The sequence below is a fragment of the Aspergillus tanneri genome (assembly GCF_003426965.1).
Source record: "Aspergillus tanneri strain NIH1004 chromosome Unknown AapTan_1_pilon_pilon_pilon, whole genome shotgun sequence".
Classification (NCBI taxonomy): domain Eukaryota; kingdom Fungi; phylum Ascomycota; class Eurotiomycetes; order Eurotiales; family Aspergillaceae; genus Aspergillus; species Aspergillus tanneri.
Genome location: NW_022984628.1, coordinates 1,465,730 through 1,483,412, shown reverse-complemented (window position 1 = coordinate 1,483,412; position 17,683 = coordinate 1,465,730). Strand labels below are relative to the sequence as shown.

The 17,683-nt window shown below is 49.1% G+C and overlaps 6 protein-coding genes across 6 annotated transcripts; 3 read left to right on the top strand and 3 right to left on the bottom strand.

Moving 5' to 3' along the window:
• Window positions 1-232: 232 nt before the first annotated feature.
• On the bottom strand, window positions 233-2,924 carry TRK1_1 (putative potassium uptake transporter; the record flags this gene model as incomplete). Its single annotated transcript, XM_033567200.1, has 11 exons — window positions 233-497; window positions 554-597; window positions 654-1,213; window positions 1,426-1,484; window positions 1,577-1,919; window positions 1,984-2,025; window positions 2,082-2,197; window positions 2,262-2,448; window positions 2,511-2,647; window positions 2,709-2,829; window positions 2,888-2,924. The coding sequence occupies 11 exons, from the start codon at window positions 2,922-2,924 to the stop codon at window positions 233-235; spliced, it is 1,911 nt and encodes a 636-aa protein (XP_033429195.1).
• Window positions 2,925-3,615: 691 nt separating this feature from the next.
• Window positions 3,616-4,587, bottom strand: ATNIH1004_002510 (short chain dehydrogenase/reductase family; the record flags this gene model as incomplete). The annotated part of the gene is made up of 3 exons (XM_033567199.1): window positions 3,616-3,835; window positions 3,913-4,502; window positions 4,558-4,587. 3 exons carry the CDS (start codon window positions 4,585-4,587, stop codon window positions 3,616-3,618), a joined length of 840 nt encoding a protein of 279 aa, XP_033429194.1.
• A 600-nt stretch (window positions 4,588-5,187) lies between these two features.
• ATNIH1004_002509 (deubiquitinase OTU2) lies at window positions 5,188-6,183 on the top strand (the record flags this gene model as incomplete). The annotated part of the gene is made up of 1 exon (XM_033567198.1): window positions 5,188-6,183. One exon carries the CDS (start codon window positions 5,188-5,190, stop codon window positions 6,181-6,183), a length of 996 nt encoding a protein of 331 aa, XP_033429193.1.
• Window positions 6,184-6,293: 110 nt separating this feature from the next.
• On the bottom strand, window positions 6,294-7,298 carry ATNIH1004_002508 (putative thiol methyltransferase; the record flags this gene model as incomplete). The annotated part of the gene is made up of 2 exons (XM_033567197.1): window positions 6,294-6,650; window positions 6,834-7,298. The coding sequence occupies 2 exons, from the start codon at window positions 7,296-7,298 to the stop codon at window positions 6,294-6,296; spliced, it is 822 nt and encodes a 273-aa protein (XP_033429192.1).
• A 1,259-nt stretch (window positions 7,299-8,557) lies between these two features.
• ATNIH1004_002507 (uncharacterized protein) lies at window positions 8,558-10,393 on the top strand (the record flags this gene model as incomplete). Its single annotated transcript, XM_033567196.1, has 3 exons — window positions 8,558-8,942; window positions 9,180-10,039; window positions 10,097-10,393. The coding sequence occupies 3 exons, from the start codon at window positions 8,558-8,560 to the stop codon at window positions 10,391-10,393; spliced, it is 1,542 nt and encodes a 513-aa protein (XP_033429191.1).
• A 3,222-nt stretch (window positions 10,394-13,615) lies between these two features.
• Window positions 13,616-17,219, top strand: ATNIH1004_002506 (PE repeat family protein; the record flags this gene model as incomplete). The annotated part of the gene is made up of 3 exons (XM_033567195.1): window positions 13,616-13,877; window positions 13,996-14,205; window positions 14,257-17,219. 3 exons carry the CDS (start codon window positions 13,616-13,618, stop codon window positions 17,217-17,219), a joined length of 3,435 nt encoding a protein of 1,144 aa, XP_033429190.1.
• Window positions 17,220-17,683: the final 464 nt, after the last annotated feature.

Below are 17,683 nucleotides of genomic sequence, written 5' to 3'. Positions count from 1 at the left end.
AAAAGCGATGATGTCGCCGCTCCACTGCTAATTGCCTAACTGGTTAATGCATGCGAACATGTCTTACTAGGATTTCGAAAATGCATATTCTCCCATTCTATTTCTACAATTATTTACGCTCAAAAAATCACTACATACATTGTAGGATTTATCAACAAAGAATAGCCATCATGAAGGTCGCAGAGATAGTGACCATCGAAACGAGAAGCTCGATTCCGCGACCACAATGAGGTTATTTGGTATGATACCGCTTGAACTGCACCCGCTTATCGACAGTCCTGTCCGTATACAGAGGTCGATGAGGACGAATGTCAGCCCTGTGGTCTTCGATAAGGTGATCGTTGGGAAGCACAATTGCCCGGTCAAGCGAATAGGGCAGGCCACGGTGACGTCCCCGAATCATCATAGCACAAACGACAACCTTGCTAAAAGTCGTGAACTGACCGCAAAAGGAAGTCGAAACTGTGGGGTAGCCTAGGCTGAGGCCAACATTTCCGCTGGGCGATATCAGAAGCATGTCCGCATATAATCAAAAGGGTTCAGAAACACTCACTACGCGGAGACAGCTTCGAAAAAAATTGCAAACACGGAAAATGCCTGTTCGGTCACATTAGCTGTCACATTCTGAGACATAGAGAGATTGATCGACACACGGGTTCAGAAGGATCCATGATCCTATTGGACTCAGCAATGCAGATGCAGAATATCCCCAAAAATATGTACCACAGGTCGAAGCTGAGCTGATTCCGCATATGCGTCATCACATATTGCATTCCGTTGCTCTCATCCATTTCGCCATCCAGCGAATACACGCCAAGCGATCTCTCTTCGTATGTGTTGGACGCTCGAACGCTGATGGCGATTGGAAATATCGAAATGTACATCATCACCAGTAAGCTGAACTGGACTGCTGGACTGACATCGGCAAGATTAAACGACGATGTTCCTGTATGCCGTGACGACGCTGCCTGGAAGATTGCGGCCAGCACTCGGGGTCCAGCAGGGAGGTTGTTCACTGCAGAATTGTGGAGATCCAGTACCACGATCAAAAGTACGTCTACAAAGTTGAGCGCGAAGATGATTCCGAAGAGGGTCCAAGTTGGCCGACTTCGGAAGAGAAGCGTATAGCATCGACGGGGATATTTCAGGAGGAAGCCAAGCGGTTCCTTGAGAGATGACTGATGTGGGACACACTTGAACATGATCCAGATAACTAGACGCAGAAAACAGGGATATAGAGTATGCCCTGCGTACGCTAGAAAGCTCATAATCAACATGGGAAATGTAGCGTCTTGAAAGGAAACCATCGAATCTGGGGTGAGGGTAAGCCCCAGATTATCGACCATTGTTTGTCCAGAGTAGATTGCCCTTGCCGCAATGTGAGTTTGGATGCATGCTCTAAATCAAAATTTACACAATACTTACCACCAGATATGATTTTGTCCACATTCATCAAGGTAGTTCCGATACTTGGGGTTAGCATACTGGATCCAACCAATTAAACATATTGCGCCAAATAGGTGGAGACCAAAAAAATATCCTGTTCTCGTATGTCAGCACTGACTTCGCCACATACATAACCGAACAGGGTGTGTTAATACCAATCACGATCTTCAAAAGGAGTTTCAGACTTCGGTATTCAATGCCACCTAGCCTCTCTCGGTCCTCGTCGGTTAGGTTGTAAAACTGCGAATTCCTGCCGAGAGTGGCCTGCGAAGAGAGACCTGGAAGGTTGGAGTCATTGGAAAGTGAGACCGCACTTCGAAGGCGTGGCTCCTCAGATGTCCTGGGTTGTCTGCCAAGCACAAATACAGAAGAAGCGACACGTTCCAGTGGGAAGCCACTTGACGACGTGCCACTTACTCCCCGGCGGTTGCCCTCAGTTTCTGTATCGGCTTTATCGATTGAGTCCTCAAAGTCTGAGCCAATATTATAGCGTTTAGTTTCCTTTTATATCACCCAAATATGCGGTGGGTTGCCTACCATTAACACCCGGCCTCTCATTTACCTCCAATATCGGAATTCCTGTTATGCCATGAGAACAGATCCAGATCTAATCCATCAAACGGTGTTTTGACTACCTCTGTCACGCTCACGGGGCGAAGGGATATACAGGGCTTTTGAATTCTCTGCAAATGAAATCCGGCGATTATTCAAACTAGGGCGGGGGTTGTTGGGCTGGATTGAATCATCGTTGCTAATGAATATTGTATCGCTCAGTAAGCCAGATCTTGATATAGAAGGGTGTGCAGCAAACGTACTCTGGGTCCCTTCCATTGGTTTTCTCGTCTTTTAAAACTATTCCATCACATGTGTTATCTTTTGATAGTTGAATAGACTCTTGCTTTGGTGCATATTCTTCGTCGCCCTTACTGAATCTGGCTTCTTGATCGTTATCGCAGCCCCTGCGATCTGACGAAGTGGACGTTGGATAAAGAACAGAGGGTGCTAGTAGATTAAGTCGTCAGCATGATTTCGATGGCACGAACAATGGCAAGCAGTCAGCTTACCTATTTTCCTCAGGCGTTTTTCAAACCAATGAAGCCGCACAACCACCACCAGTATATTGATGAAACCAGGATTCGATATCATCGGAATGAAATAGACATACAGTTGCTGGTAAGTCTTGAGTTCTTTCACATCGACACTAGATAAGACATGGCTCAGTACTGTGCCAGCAGACAAAACCAGCTGCAAAAGAAACGAACGGGTTTAATCCGGATTCTGTAGACGCGCTCGCCCCGAAGAAAAAGGAGTCAATCGCTCGTAGATTGCCATAAGGATAGAGGACAACCAGTCCCAGGATACTCAAGAAGATGATGTAGGCGTCTGGTTCTAAACGTGAGCATTGGTGGTGATAGTTTCCCCCAGTGGATTCGCAACACACAATGCAAGGTGATGAAGTTCACCCGGAACTGCCACATCCTCCCCGAGCAATTAATTATGCAGCGAGTGAAAAGTAAGCTATGGATTTAAAGTGTACATAAACTGTTAATGCAGTCGGTCGGGATTGAGGGATTTAGTAAATCCAATACATAGACAGGGAATGCGGCCCCTCTCAGTACTAAAGCTCCTACTTTAAATCCCCATCCACGATATAGGAGGGATTTTCCCATCCAACAGTTCTGGCGGAACAAGGTCAGCGTGGCTTGGTCAGACCCTGAAAGGCTAGCTAACTAGTTAATTAGAGGTGTCAGCACCAGTGTCCCACGCTATGCAGTAGCTTTAATTTCTTCTGTCTACCCATCATTTCGGCTTTCATAACCTTCAGTTGATCAGCATGACCTCTGTGGCGTCGAACGCGTGATCGCTCTGTTCGTGATACAGTTATTCTGGATGTATTCTGGTTGGCCAGATACATCGTGGCATGGGGACTTGAAGTACAGAGTGCGCGATGCATTGTTTGATAACGTCATGTCAGCATGCTTATTTTGCAGCGATGCGCCATGCGTCTTTAAGGTTTTTGACACATGGTACGACAATGATGCATGGGTAGCGTGAGATCAGGGGCCATAGAGTCTAAGTTGAAGGTTGTACCTTCCAGAAGAAGACAGAGAAACAAGGAACAGAACAGAGGACACACTACACTAACCCTATATACCTACAAAAAAGTGCTTATAGTCGGGCGGCAATAGCGCTTCCACCGTCTAGAGAAATGGTCGCTCCATTGACATACGCTCCTGCCCGACTGCTCAGGAACAAGCAAGCGCCGGCCACATCCTCAGGGGTACCAATACGACCCAGCGGGATACCTGCCTCGATGGTTTCCCGGAAGGTCTCCAAAGTAGCCGCCATCATCTTACTCTGGAATGGGCCGCATGCGAGTGAATTCGATCTACAGCGTGGGGGTTGTATTAGCCGGTCCGAGCTTGGCACGCGCCTAGGGAGTCTCGATGGAATGGATGCACATACGTAATGTTTCTTTTGCCAAGATGATGAGCGAGAACTCGGCTCAGGTGATGCAGACCGGCCTTGCTGGCACTGTAGGCAAATGTCTCTAAAGCGGGGACTCGAAGTCCATCAACACTACCAATGTTGATAATACGAGCTGGGTCGCCAGCTGAAGCTGCCTTCTCTAGCAACGGGGTGACAGCCTGTGTCAAATCGAACACCCGATGCAGGTTAAGAGTGAGGACCCGAGTCCAGGCAGCGGATGGATATTCATTATAGGGGGCACCCCAGTTTGATCCGGAGTTGTTGACGAGGACATGAAGCTCTGGTTTGGATATTAGACCAGTCGGCGCTATCTCAATCGCTGGGAACTCACTACTTTCACGCTTGGCAAGCTCTGTAGCTAGCCTCTTTATCTCTTCTTCCTTATAAAAATCGGCTGGGATGGCATGCGCTTTGCCCTTTCCGAGAGCATTCAGCTCGTTCACCGCAGTTCCACAAGCCTTGGCATCGCGAGATGAGATATAGACGGTGGCACCATTCGCGACAAAGCCCTCTGAAATCATTCGACCAACGCCTTTAGCTCCACCGGTGACCAGCACCACTTTCCCCTAGGCCGATCTTCAGCAATTGTTACTATTCGCGGGAAGCTCCGCCACTACTGACCTTGATATCGAACAGGTTCTGGGAATCCATAGTAAAAACAATTGCCAAACACGAATAAAACAAGTTATAAGTGTTAGATTGAGAAGAATATAAAAAATCAAGATGAAAATATAGTCACGGTCGATCCCGTCTGACCATGCCAATGCGTGGAGGAAACGTATTTGTAGCCTAAGTCGCCGTATCCGACGACCGAGAGCGCAAAGATACCGAGGCAGTGGAATAATGATGACGCACTCCGGGAGGTACATCATCTAAACAACAACACCACACTCGATCCAGTGGACAGAGATTTCTTAGATTTGTAACTAGGAAAGCGATAATACTAGCATATCTCCAAAAATCCAAATTAGATGCGTGTTCACGACAGGAGGCTGCCTTAGGGAAATGTCCATCTCCAATAACCGAGCAAGACACGCCATTCCCATTCGGGAGGGACATTAGTTTGCGGGGCAAGGCAAGCTTGCTCAGTTTTCCTATGTGGATACTAGACTTGCAGAGAGAAATTCATCCTCCGATTCCAAATACAGAGTCCATACTATCTTCCCTACTAATCCTCCTTCGAGCGGGAATAAATCTCAGGACCTCTTTCTCTCTCCTCCCCTCCATATTCCCCACATTCCGCCACTCAGAATGGACGAGTTGTTATCCAAACACCGCAAGGAACAAAAAGACCTCCAAGCACGGATCACGCAGAAGAAAAAATCCGCCACGAAAAAGACCCGTCGAGGAGTAAACGAAGAATGCGACCGACTACAACGAGAACTTTCTGAACGCCATCAGGTTGAAATCGCTGAGTTAAACGGCGGGTCGACGTCGAATCCTGTCGATGGTCTCCAGGAACTGAGTCTTAATGCTTCGGGCGACGACGAGAATACAGACGTAGGCAGAAGAACATCGGATACCTCTCCAAATGAACAGTCAACTACGGATAGCCCGTCGGACAACCCGGCCTCTCCGCAGTCAGCAGCAGCGTTGGACGCTCCGCGTCAGAGGAAGCCGAATCGTCAGAAGGCGCGACTGGCGCGCCGCGCTGCTGAACAGGCCGCTCAGGCTGAAATAGCCGCAGAGGAGGCTGCCAAACAAACAGATCGTCGTGGGAATGAGAAGGAGGTCATGGATGCAGTTTTTAAGCGGTTAGGGTTGAAAGAGGTCGAAATTAACCCAGATGGACATTGTCTCTACTCGGCGATTGCCAGCCAGCTGGAGGAGTCTGGACTCGGGTTGAGACCCGACCCGAAACGAATTGTCTTGCAACCTCCTACTCAGGCCCGCGTGGATACGGTGACTTCGTCGAAACATGATGGGTACAGGGCGGTCAGGGCGGTGGCGGCCGACTATATCACGGAACATAAAGATGACTTTGAGCCATTCATGGAAGAACCGTTAGACCAATACACGCGAAAAATCAAGCTTACGGCGGAATGGGGAGGGCAGCTGGAGCTACAAGCTATCGCAAGGGCATACGGGGTCGAAATCAACGTCATACAAGGAGATGGACGGATTGAAAAAATAGAACTAGGCGACGATATCTCAGATGGAGAAAACAAGCGCATTATATGGCTGGCGTATTATAGGCATACATACGGGCTTGGAGAGCATTACAACGCACTTGTAAAACAGCTCTAAATGCGTGACTTCATGCGAGCCGACCTCTGATCAGTCGAGGGTCAGGCGCTCTCTAACCCTGTGCCTTGGGACACACCTCCATAACGTGTGGGCTGTCATAGGTAACAGCGCTACTGTCGACGCCATACGGAAATTCGGTCATGTATCTCACCCATCTCGTCTATTCCAATGTCGTGGGTCCGAGCGGGCTGCCAATATGCAACTCGTTCGAACCGCCGTTCGCCTGGCTTCCGAGAAGGGTCACTTGCGCATCTACCATGATCATCGTAGGGAATTGTTTCGCCGGGGTGAGTCAAGTGCTCCCAGTATGCCTCCGACGAAACCCCCCATGGCGAGCCTGGTAGCAAAGGGTCCTTGTTCCTGGGGTACTCGAGACAAATCAGATTACCGCGCGGGGATGGAGCAAGAAGCTGGGCATATCGAAGGGCCCATTGTGGACGCATTGATGGGTTCAGCGCGCAGAAAAACTACAATTGCAATCACATAATCAAAATGAATATCCTTTGATTCAGAAATTGGGGCAACTCATCACGGAGCCAGTTTCTCTTCTTCTTATTCCCGTCGTTCGAACACAAGCGAGCATTTGATTTTGCGATAGAGAATTGCATAGAAAGAATTTCAAATATAGCATTAGATGCGGCATCCCTTACCCTGTAATCATAAACTAGGTCAAAGCAATTGAATGGCAACCGAAGTGCCTTCAGCCAGTCATCTTTGAAGAAATCACCCTGTACGAATATCGCCTTTCCACGACCCACCTCGGGGTGCCGGACGGGATACCGATGACGGTTTCTGGTATCTTCCTGCTTGCATTCCTCGACGGCGACGGCACTGCACTCTAGTCCGTAGGCATTATAACCGAAGCTGGCGAGGAGGAGCACATCAACACCTCTTCCACAACCAGGAACCAGAGCCGTCTTGCGGTGCTCGACTCCCTGCGCATCGACCGTAAGCGGATCTCCCAGGATAGAACGCTGCTGGACCAATGCGTCCTCCAGTGCGGGGTTTGGGAATCCCTTATCCCAAATCTGAGACTCGCCTATACTCCAGAGATTGGCCCAGCCATCCACGTATTTTTCGCCTTGGAAATCGATGAAGAATTTGGAAGTGTCCATTGCTGATAAGCCTGGTCATAGAATACGGTGCGCTAAGTGGGTAGCAAAGTGAAGATAGAGTACGGTGTAGAAATCTCCATAATACCGTTGGGCACATGTCATGCAAGGATTCATGCAAGGCAACCTTTACCATGCCACACCGAACGCCCCTCCGTAAATGAGGGATTCCACCTTATGCACACTGTCGTCATATCTAGATGCTGGCAATGATGCAAAAGTCCCACTGGACGATAATGTTGGTCTTCTTGGAATAAGCGTATATGGCACTGTTTTTGAGGTTGTATTAGAGTGAGAGTCGCGCTATGGACATCAACTCCATGGTGCGCCAAAATTCAGCATCATCAGTCTATTCAATCCCATCCTAATCACCCATATGCCGGGTCTTTATCTGTTTCAGTAAGTATTCGGCCCCTTGCCAGAAGGCTTGACCTCGGCACTAAACAGGCGGAAATACCCGATCGGATGGAACGGCACGCTCTCGCTCCAATCGTGACTGGCCCTTTCCTCGGGATGATTTAGCCTGATCCTCGATTCTACGTAATACACACTCTCTCTTTCTACTGTAGGATAGCTCTCTCAGAATGATAGGAGACGAGCATGCATCTCTGTTGGTGCCGCCACCGCACATGCTCGGATAAATATCCGCGATCATCTGTTCGTATTGCTCGACGTACTATAGGCTCTCGTTATGAGTGAATCAAAGTGGACTGAAATGAATGTTGATTAGATACCTCAATATGTACTCAAGGCAAGACCCGCCTCGAGAGCGGAGAGATCTACGCCTGCCTTTTTGGTGCCAATCTGTCAGCCAAATTAAAAAAAAAAAAAAAAAAAAAATCACTCTATGACCGGGTCTCTTTCCCTGTTCTTGATTTCCTTCCTCGTCTTCCTTCCTTTCTCCCTGTGTTGTTGGGCTGAAGAAGATGACAGTCACACTTTGGTCCACCCTTTATGTATCATCACATATCGACTAGAATTAATATCGACTCTCTTATAAGACGCTGCTTTATGTGGTGTCTGTTTTGAATACTTTCTTTGCTCTCTTTTTACCCCACATGGGCCTTTCGGAATCGGTGACGCGATAGATATCTTTTCAAGCGGCCTTGTGCAAACGAATACCTAGAACAGCTGTCTCCTGGGCTTTGATGTGAGAATACTGTGTCATTGCGCCATCGAGAACTATTCCTGCACCAAGAACCTGTTGTCAGACATTTCCAAGGCTCCATACAAAGGAGTACACGATATTCTTACTAGAAGTGATGGCCTCGTCCATGGAGAAAGATGGGGCATCCACTTCTATATCGCCAGGCGCACCACAGGAGGACCTCCGGGGGGGAACTACCCTGTCCAACGAAACAACGAAAGACATAAGCGATCTCTATTCTACAACACCAACGTCGGGTCCACATCTAGATATGGAAGAAAAGGATGAAGAAGCACGCGGTCCTTCGTATCCCACAGAAACGGAAAGTAAGCTACCAGCAGTGGTACCGCGACTGAAGCGTAGAGGTCTTTTTGGTCAGCTCACCCTGCTGGCTGAGATTGAAAACCCCAAGGCATATCCCCGGAATAAGAAATGGTTCATCACGTTCATTGTTGCAGTGGCTGGGGCCACGGCACCTATGGGCAGTTCAATATTCTTCCGTATGTTTTCTTTTTCTTTTTCTTTTTCTTATTTTGGGTTCTCGCTCTGGAATACAGACCTAAACTGACCTGTATTCTCGTGGCATCCAGCCTCTCTTTCACAGGTATCAAGGGAATTGCATTCCTCAACCACTGTGGCAAATTTGTCAATTGCATTATATATGCTGAGCATGTCTATATTTCCGCTGTGGTGGTCTTCGTTCAGCGAAAGATTAGGCCGGCGGACAATATACCTAGTGTCGTTCTGTCTCTTTGTCGTATTCAATATTGTCTGTGCAGTTTCCAGTTCGATCGCTATGCTCATTGTGATGCGGATGCTGAGCGGTGGAGCGTCTGCATCGGTCCAGGCAGTGGGCGCAGGGACCATAGCAGATATATGGGACTCACAGGAACGTGGACGTGCCATGAGTATCTTCTATCTTGGCCCACTGTGCGGTCCGTTGTTTGCTCCTATCATCGGAGGAGCTCTGGCTCAGCGGTGGGGGTGGAGGAGTACTCTGTGGTTTCTGGCTGTTTATGGGGCAATCACCGTGGTGTTCATATTCTTTGCCCTTCCTGAGACCCTGGTGGTATCAAAGACCTCTCCCAGTACCGACAACAACCAGCAGGAACCCATTGGGCGTCGGATAAGTCGAGTCTCGTCACGACAGGTGGTCCAGATCACTGCGAGATGGCTGAAAGTTCTCAAGGTGGTGTTTATTGACCCATTGAAAATTGTCCTCTACCTGCGATATCCGCCAGTATTGCTGACGGTATACTATGCGAGCATTACGTTCGGCTCCCTCTATGTGTTGAACGTGAGCATTGAGCATACCTTCGCAAGTGGCCCCTACAACTTCGCTACGATCATCGTGGGTCTGCTTTACATTCCAAATTCTGTGGGATATATAGTTGCCAGCTCATTTGGTGGGCGATGGATGGATGATATCATGCAACGGGAGGCCCGAAAGGCGCAGAGATATGACGAGAACGGCAGGCTGATTTATCATCCCGAAGACCGAATGCGCGAGAATGCCTGGCTTGGTGCTTTGCTCTACCCGGCGGCATTGATCTGGTATGGATGGACGGCTGATCAGGGTGTGTTCTGGCTGGCACCGGTGAGATTCTCTATCCAATCATTCCCACACGGAAAGATCTAACAGCACATCATACAGATGTTTGCCAATTTCTTTTTTGGCATTGGGTCAATGCTTATTTTCAGCATGGCGACGACGATGCTGACCGAGTTCATGCCCAAGAAGTCGTCCGCAGGTGTGGCCCTGAACAATTTCATGCGGAACATCTTCTCATGCGTAGGGTCTCTCGTCACAGCTCCAATCATCGATGCAATCGGAAACGGATGGCTTTTTACCATTCTCGGAGTAGCCGCTTTTGCTAGCAGCTCTGTCCTCTTCGTCATGAAAGTCTTTGGGCCTCGTTGGAGAGCATCAATGGACGCCCTCAGGCAATAAGCACAACACTACCCAATCTGAGAGCTGGCGACACCAACGTGAGTCAAAGCAAAATTTGCATTCTCCGTGTTGCCAGCTGGGGTACGATGCAGTAATGATTCTTCTTAGAGTGTTTGTTTTGTATATTGCAACTTGGGCTGCTACGTTGCTGGAATGCTGGTATTTTTCCTTTATTGTCTTGGAACACTCGGACCAGGTCTGAGGCATTAGAGCAGTGCATGTCTGTTTTAGGTTGGATGATCATCCGAGAGTTCTCAGAGAGATGGAGCGGCATGAAGATACCCAAAATGTCAGATTATTCATAGAGCTAATGAGGTCCAGACCGATGCACAGGCATCTTTCTGATATTGTCCATCTTTGATTCGCCCTAGTCAGCAGACAACTCAGTGTCAGCACCTAGAATTGTTGTCACATAAAGGCACCAGGGGTTACCCAACGAGTCCCACAGCGGGCCTTTCGCATGGCGTAGCATGAGGGCTGTTGTTACTCTAGAGTTACCGAGGATTAGTATATGCTGTCTGGCAAGGATTATAAATGAACGGGCAAGTTGGGTCTTAAGAATATTGTTTTCCAGATCAGTCTCAATATCGTCTCCACTTTCTGGCTACTAATTAAGGAAGTAGGTCGAGGGTATGCGAAAGATGCCACGAATCATTGGCGGGGGTAGGAGTTATTCCTAGACTATGTGCAACCACCTCAACATGAATCACACTATTCGGGAGGGGATAGCATCAATGATAGTCTCCCCGGGTGATAACGGACAAAGATAATCAAAACCCTCATTGAGGGTAATCCTGGATCCCTCATGAATATCACAACGGAGTAGTGTAACAGAAGCACGACGGCAAGCGGGTAGCTGTATTGGGTCTGCTGCATGGAGACCGTGGGATAACACTGGAGGCATTCCTCCCGTCATTGGAGCGGAAGATACTTGAATCATGGATCGGTATTGAATGTTCTCAACGATCGTGTTCGGACTTTGTCTCACTGCAGCCGTACAACAGTAGTGCCCTGCGGATGCGCGGATTACGTAGGATATGCGTACCCCATGGTCGAAAATCAAGGCCTAAATGGCAACATTGGCAATGCTGGGGTAACAATCCAGTATGACCCATCAGTCTCGCAGTGGTCCGAATCTGAATGGTAGTTATTATTATCTTTAGCACATATTATGTTGGGTTTGAGGCACTATTTGTCTGTCTGAAGACATGCCGTATTTTTGATAATTAAGTCTCAGATGCAGCATCAAATGTCAATTTTGTGTGGGGGGCAACATTCAGTTCTCTGGAAGGGATCCTGTAGCCAAGAATCCACTTCGGGGCTATCTGTTTTAGCATCATAATTTTAGTCCGCCGATTCCTGTCACACAACTTCCTCACTAGACTAGATTGACTACTCTGGTAAGGTTTTGGTACATTCACCCCCCCAATGGGCCTGGATGTGGGTGCAAAAGCAGCCACTCACCGACTGCCAAAACAGCATCGCGCCTCACTTTTTCTTCCTCAGTGGGCATAACTGTCCGTGTTAGTCAGTTCTGCAATGACTGTTTCCATAGTGGTCCTCTATCCGTTGAGGGTGATGGCACCCGATGAGGATGTTTTCCTGTTGGGAGAATAGAACATCATCCATCGTCTTTGGCTCTTCTATTTTCTTCTGTATGGAATGGAACGGAATGAGTGTGTTCGTTGTGGACGAAAAGAGTAAAGAAAAGAAGCCCAAGTGGCGCTAATACGCGTTGGGCGATCCAGTGATCGGCGCTGACTTGTTTGGTTTGGTGGATCGGCTTCTCTCGCTCTTTCTATCATATCCTCATCCCTCTGTGTCCCTCTTGTCTCTCTCTCATCGCCTCTTCCCAAAACGGTGTCTGATTGATTGACTATTATTCTCCGAGGCGTTGCTATAGTAATCCCCGCCAATGTTCATATCTGCCCTCTGACGCCGTAGCCAATCCCTCCCTAGTCTTCTGGCTAGGGACCCATCTCAACTCCACGCAATTCTGCATTTGCTGCCGCTGCCCGCATCAGGCGTTGGGCAGAAATTGGTGTTTGACTGCCATTGCCATGATGGGGGCGATAGGTGTTGGTGGTACACTCCACCAAAGGAGTAATCAACACAACCGTCACTTGCGTCCCCATCTTTCCTATTGATGGCAACTTGGTCATGGTCGTTACGATGCAGTGGTTCCAGCCATTGATCTTGCACTTCTTATGCAATCTTTTTTACTCCCTGTTCGAATGTTAGCTAACCTCGTTTCTATCCTGAAGGCATACATCTGGAATCTTATCAACAGTAATTAACTATCAGGGGGTGAAGGATTAGACAGACAAAGGAAGCCCAAATGTGCTATAGCGAAAAAAGAAAGAAGAATTTTAAGAAAAAATAAAAATAAAGGCCAATCCTGACAAAGCAGTGGCACCACCCCACTGACACGACGGATTGTACCCAATTTTTCTTTCTGTGGTGCTTTCCTATCTCGATCATCGTCTCCTCACCTGGAGCCCTCCACGGTTTGCTACTGCAAGCTTTTCCTGCAGGTGGCTGTCTTCCGAGTTTCTCCCCTGCCCCGGTGATGCTTCCCGGAGACCCTCTCCTTCTATCAGTTTACCAAGGCTGCTGGGTCCATGAGACGTGGCCCAATGAGACGCGATGCTGTTGGGCGTTCATCGATGGCATCTCCAGTCTAAGCCCACATTGCAGCTCAATATAGTCCCGTCCTGCTGGGTGGTGGATAGACCACGATACGTCGCCTCGGGTTGATCCTTGAAAAAGAAATCACCATTTTGTTTTGGTGGGCAGGCGAACGTATCGTTGCTTCTCCCTTATCCTTTCAGCCGTCTGATACATTAGCCACCACTCAAACCTGACCCTTCACATCTCATCTCGTTTCACATTCTATCCCGTTTTGTCGCCTGTTATTTTCTCCTTTTCTTATTGTTCGATCTCCCCTGTACCTGTCTAGATCTAGACAGGCCGATGCCATATTTCCCGTTTAACTGATTTATATTCTTCTCTTCCACTTCCACTCCAATCGAACCCCGTAATATTAGTTCATGCTCAACTAAGTCGATGCCATGGGTAAGAAAGGGTCCAAGGGCAAAAAGAAGAACAACAACAACAACAACAACAACAATAAACGACTACCTGTAAGCGACAATCTAATATCCAACCCCGAGAGCAACCACTCCGATCCCGCCCCGGAAACGGTAGTTGAGTCGGGTGAAAATGGACCAGCCGATCCAGTATGCACAGCTCCCCAAGTTTGAGTACCAGACAATCGAGCGTCACTATCAGACCTTCGACCCTCATACTCTTCAATTTTCATATTATCCTGTCAATAGTGCATCTTCGGATCGTCTGACGCCGAATAAGGATCAGGACAACAATGCCACCAAACCAGCAAAGGTCCAAGCCCAAGATCCAGCTCCCGAAGAAGGATCAGATTCACCGCCCGTTGATGCCTCATCGTCTTCTCCCGAGGCTGGAGGTATGTGTCATCGACCCTCTTGGGTCTTCTATTGCCCCTCCAAAATGCCCCTGACATAGTTTGTGTGCCTTTTGATATGCTCATGGGAGATATGCAATTATAGCTAAGTGTCACGTAGATTCTTCTGAAGCAACAACTCCTCCCGCTGAATCGATAGAGTCTCTTAGTGAGGCTCCCAACGAATCGAAAGAGGAGGGCGAAAAGCCTTCTGCAGAAAACGCGGAGCCCGAGCAACCTCCGGAGAATGAAGACGGTTCAAATGGCAATAAGGACGACACGGCTGCAGAAGATCAGAAACCCCCCACAGAAAGCAACGAGGCCCAGAATGGTATGCTTGCAGATAATATCAGTTCACAAAGTCAGCTAACCTTACACATAGAGGATGACTTCCCAGAATGTGATCCTACAGCAGCGATTGACAAAGTTGAAGCTGAAAAAGAAGCAGCTGCCAAGCAAGCAGAAGAGGACGCTAAAGCCGAGGAAGAAGAGAACGCCGTAAAAGAGGAGGAATTGATCGATTTTGACTCTGGCCCAGAGATTGAGGCAGCGCCCGACCCTCCTACCGAGACCCAAGAGAATGAGGCAAGTGTAGAAGCTGAGACCGCGCCTCCAGCAGAAGATGATAACAGTCCTGATGAGACGTCCAAGGGCGCTGGATCTCCCGAAGATGAAGTATCGACTGCAGAGCTAATAGCAGATGATCAAGCACCGGAACCCGAAGCCAACGCTGAGACGTCAGCCGAGAAAGAGGCGGCAGAGAAGCCGACGAAAGCGGACGCAGAAGCTCAAGAGGAAAGTCCTACTTCCGAAAACCTAGATAAAGAAACCACAGAGCCTGAACCTGAGCCTGCTGAGACTGCAACTCCAGAATCTCCAGAGGATACCCAACCAGATGCTGGGGAAGTACCAAAGGAAATTGCGGAGGAACCGTCCGATGAAGCTCGAGCAGACTGGGATACAAACGAATCTCTACCTGAGCCAGAAGAAACAGCACGATGCGAAGATGAATCTAAACTGGATGAAGGACCGGTGACGGCAGAAGATCAGGCAACCAAAGAAACAGCCGAAGAAACACCGAACGATACATTAGAAGAAACCGCCCAGCCGGAGAATGTTGGGGATGCACCTGAGGCAGAGGCCGCTGCAAGCGCTGACTCTAATGAAGCCGTTTCTGAGGAGCCTTTATCCGAAGAGCTGAGTGAGAAGGCAGGAGATACACAGACTGGGGCTGAGAACGTCGGCATAGCTGCTGATGAGCCCTTCGATAAGCCTGCCGAAGATGCTCCTGCTGCATATGCTGGCTCTGACAAGGAAGTTATGGAGGAGACTGCAGTTAAAAGTGCGTCCGAAGACCCACCTGGTGAGCAAGTAGCCCCGGAAGAGACTCCAGAAGCGACACCGGAAGATAGACCAACGGAAGAAAAGTCTTCTGAAGACTCGCCCGCGGAAATCCCATCGGCCGTGGAAGAAGCTCCGACTGAAGCACCCGCTGGAACTCCTCATACTGAGGAGTCTGCTACAGGGGAACCGCAGACTGAAGAAACACTCGCTGAAGAAGCTCCAGCTGAGGAAGAGTCATCTCCAGAGTCGGCTGCTCAGGAAGTCATAGCAGAAGACGCATTTCAGGACAAAGAAGCAGAATTAGACGAGGCTCCTGCTCCTGAAGAGCCTGCGGACGCAGCCGAGGAGTCGGCTCCTGCAGAAGTACAAACCGAGAAAGTTCCAATGGAGGAACCAGAAGAGGCCGTTTTTCATGAAGAATTTGCGCCTGCTGAAGAGCCTCCTGAAGAACCTGCTGCTGAAACGGTGGACGCTCCAGAAGCTCCCGTTGAAGAGCAGGAAGCCTCCAAGGAAACTCCCGCTAAAACTGCCCCTGAAGAGCCTACGCCAGCTGCGGAAGAGACCATCACTGAGGAGCCGGCTGTGGAGCAATCGGTGCCTGATAGTGAACCTCCTGCAGATGAGCCTGCTCCAGCTGATGAGCCCACTGTCAATAAGTCTACTGCTGAAGAACCCGCTACTGAAGAGACTGCACCTGCTGAAGAATCTGCTCCAGTCGAACCTCCTGCCACGGAAGAACCCGTTACTGAAATGCCTGCTGATCCTGCTCCTGTTGAAGAGCCTGCTGCAGAAGAACCTACTGCTGTCGAAGCGCCTGCTCCTACACAGGACCCTGCAATAGTCGATGATGCCACTCCGATTGATGAACCTACCGATCGAGAGCTTCCTGCTGAGCCTACGATTGAGGCGCGTTCTCCCGATGATCCACCTGTCGAAGAACCCGTATCAGCTGACGATGGGCCCGTCGCTGAAGCGCCCCATACTGAAGAGCCTGCCCCTGAAGAGATCCCTGAAGAAACACCAGAACAAACAGGTGCAAGAGAACTTCCCGAAGACTCCGAAGCTGTCGAGTCCTCCAAGGATATCCCTTTGGAAGCCGCGGTTCTCGCAGGCACGGCTCTGGTAGCACCGGCCGTGTTAGGAAAACATGGCTCGAAAAGGAGAAAGAAGCGCTCCCCCAATTTGGAACGCGAGAGACGCCCGTCCAAGAGCTCATCCGAAGAGCACCGATCGGCGCACATGCAGCGACAAAAGAGCGACCGGGGCCTATTTACGAATCGTTGGGCCAGAACACTGGACGAAGCCAAAAGACAGCACGAGGAAAAGGTCAAGCAGAAGGAGAAAGCCTACACTACGGACAAGGGGCGCGAGAGAGAAACCCGACGAGGGGAACGAGTAGAGCGAACGGAGCAGCGAGCTGTGCTAGAAAGGGAGCCTGAACGAGACCAACCTCGGTCCCATCACCGCACTTCAGAGAACTCAGGCAGCCGCGAACGAAGAGGAGACCGCGACCGTGACCGTGAAAGAAAGTCAGGATCTTCCTCGAGACATGCCCAGCCAGCGGCACAAAAACCAAGGGCTTTCCTTAAGTACATGACCACGGGCAAATCCGAAAATGGGCCCTTACTCAGGATCAACGGCGCCAAAGCCTCCGCGAACATCGTCGACTCTCATCGACGATCTTCGACTAGCCACTCTCACAGCCATCGGCATTCGTCCGAGAAACATGGCTCCAGCGAACGGTCCAGCGGTTCCCATCGTGGCGAAGAGGACGAGCAAGCTCGACGTGAGCCCCGACGAGCCCGACGAAAAGTGGAAGAGCAAGAACAAGAGCGAGAACAAGAAGATAAAGGCAAAGTAAAAGAGGAATCCGACAGTCGCCGTCATCATCGCAGTGGAGAAGAACGTCGTCGTACCCACCGACATCGCCGAGATCCATCTCCGTCGCGTGGAGGTTCGAAATTAAAAGACATGTTCAAGTCCGCTATTGCTGCCCATTGATCTAGTTTCAGTTTGTGGTTGCTTGCTTTGCCAGTATCTGCATTACATTATAGATTTTATTTATTTTTTCGTTGTTTTCTTTCCCTGTGTTTTTTAATGTTGATTATTCCAAAGTCGATCCATGCATCTAAGCGGGTTATATAGCATTAGCATAGTAGGCAGCGAGCATGGCAAGGTGGTGTTTACTAATGATTCTTTCCCTCTGCGCTTGTGTTCTATTTGTTCCATATTATTGATGCTGCCATTTAGCTTTGCACCTGTCATGTTTGAAATCATGTCGTTTCGTTATATCTCTATCATAGCCTGCGTCCATTTTCCTGTAACATCACTAATGGTTGGGATGTTGAGCAGAGTCAAGTATATCCATTCATCCTACGACCATCAAATGTTGTCAAGGAAATCAATTATTCTTTTCAAAGTCAAGGTTCAAAGAATCTCCAAAGATCAGGTTAGTCCGGATTATG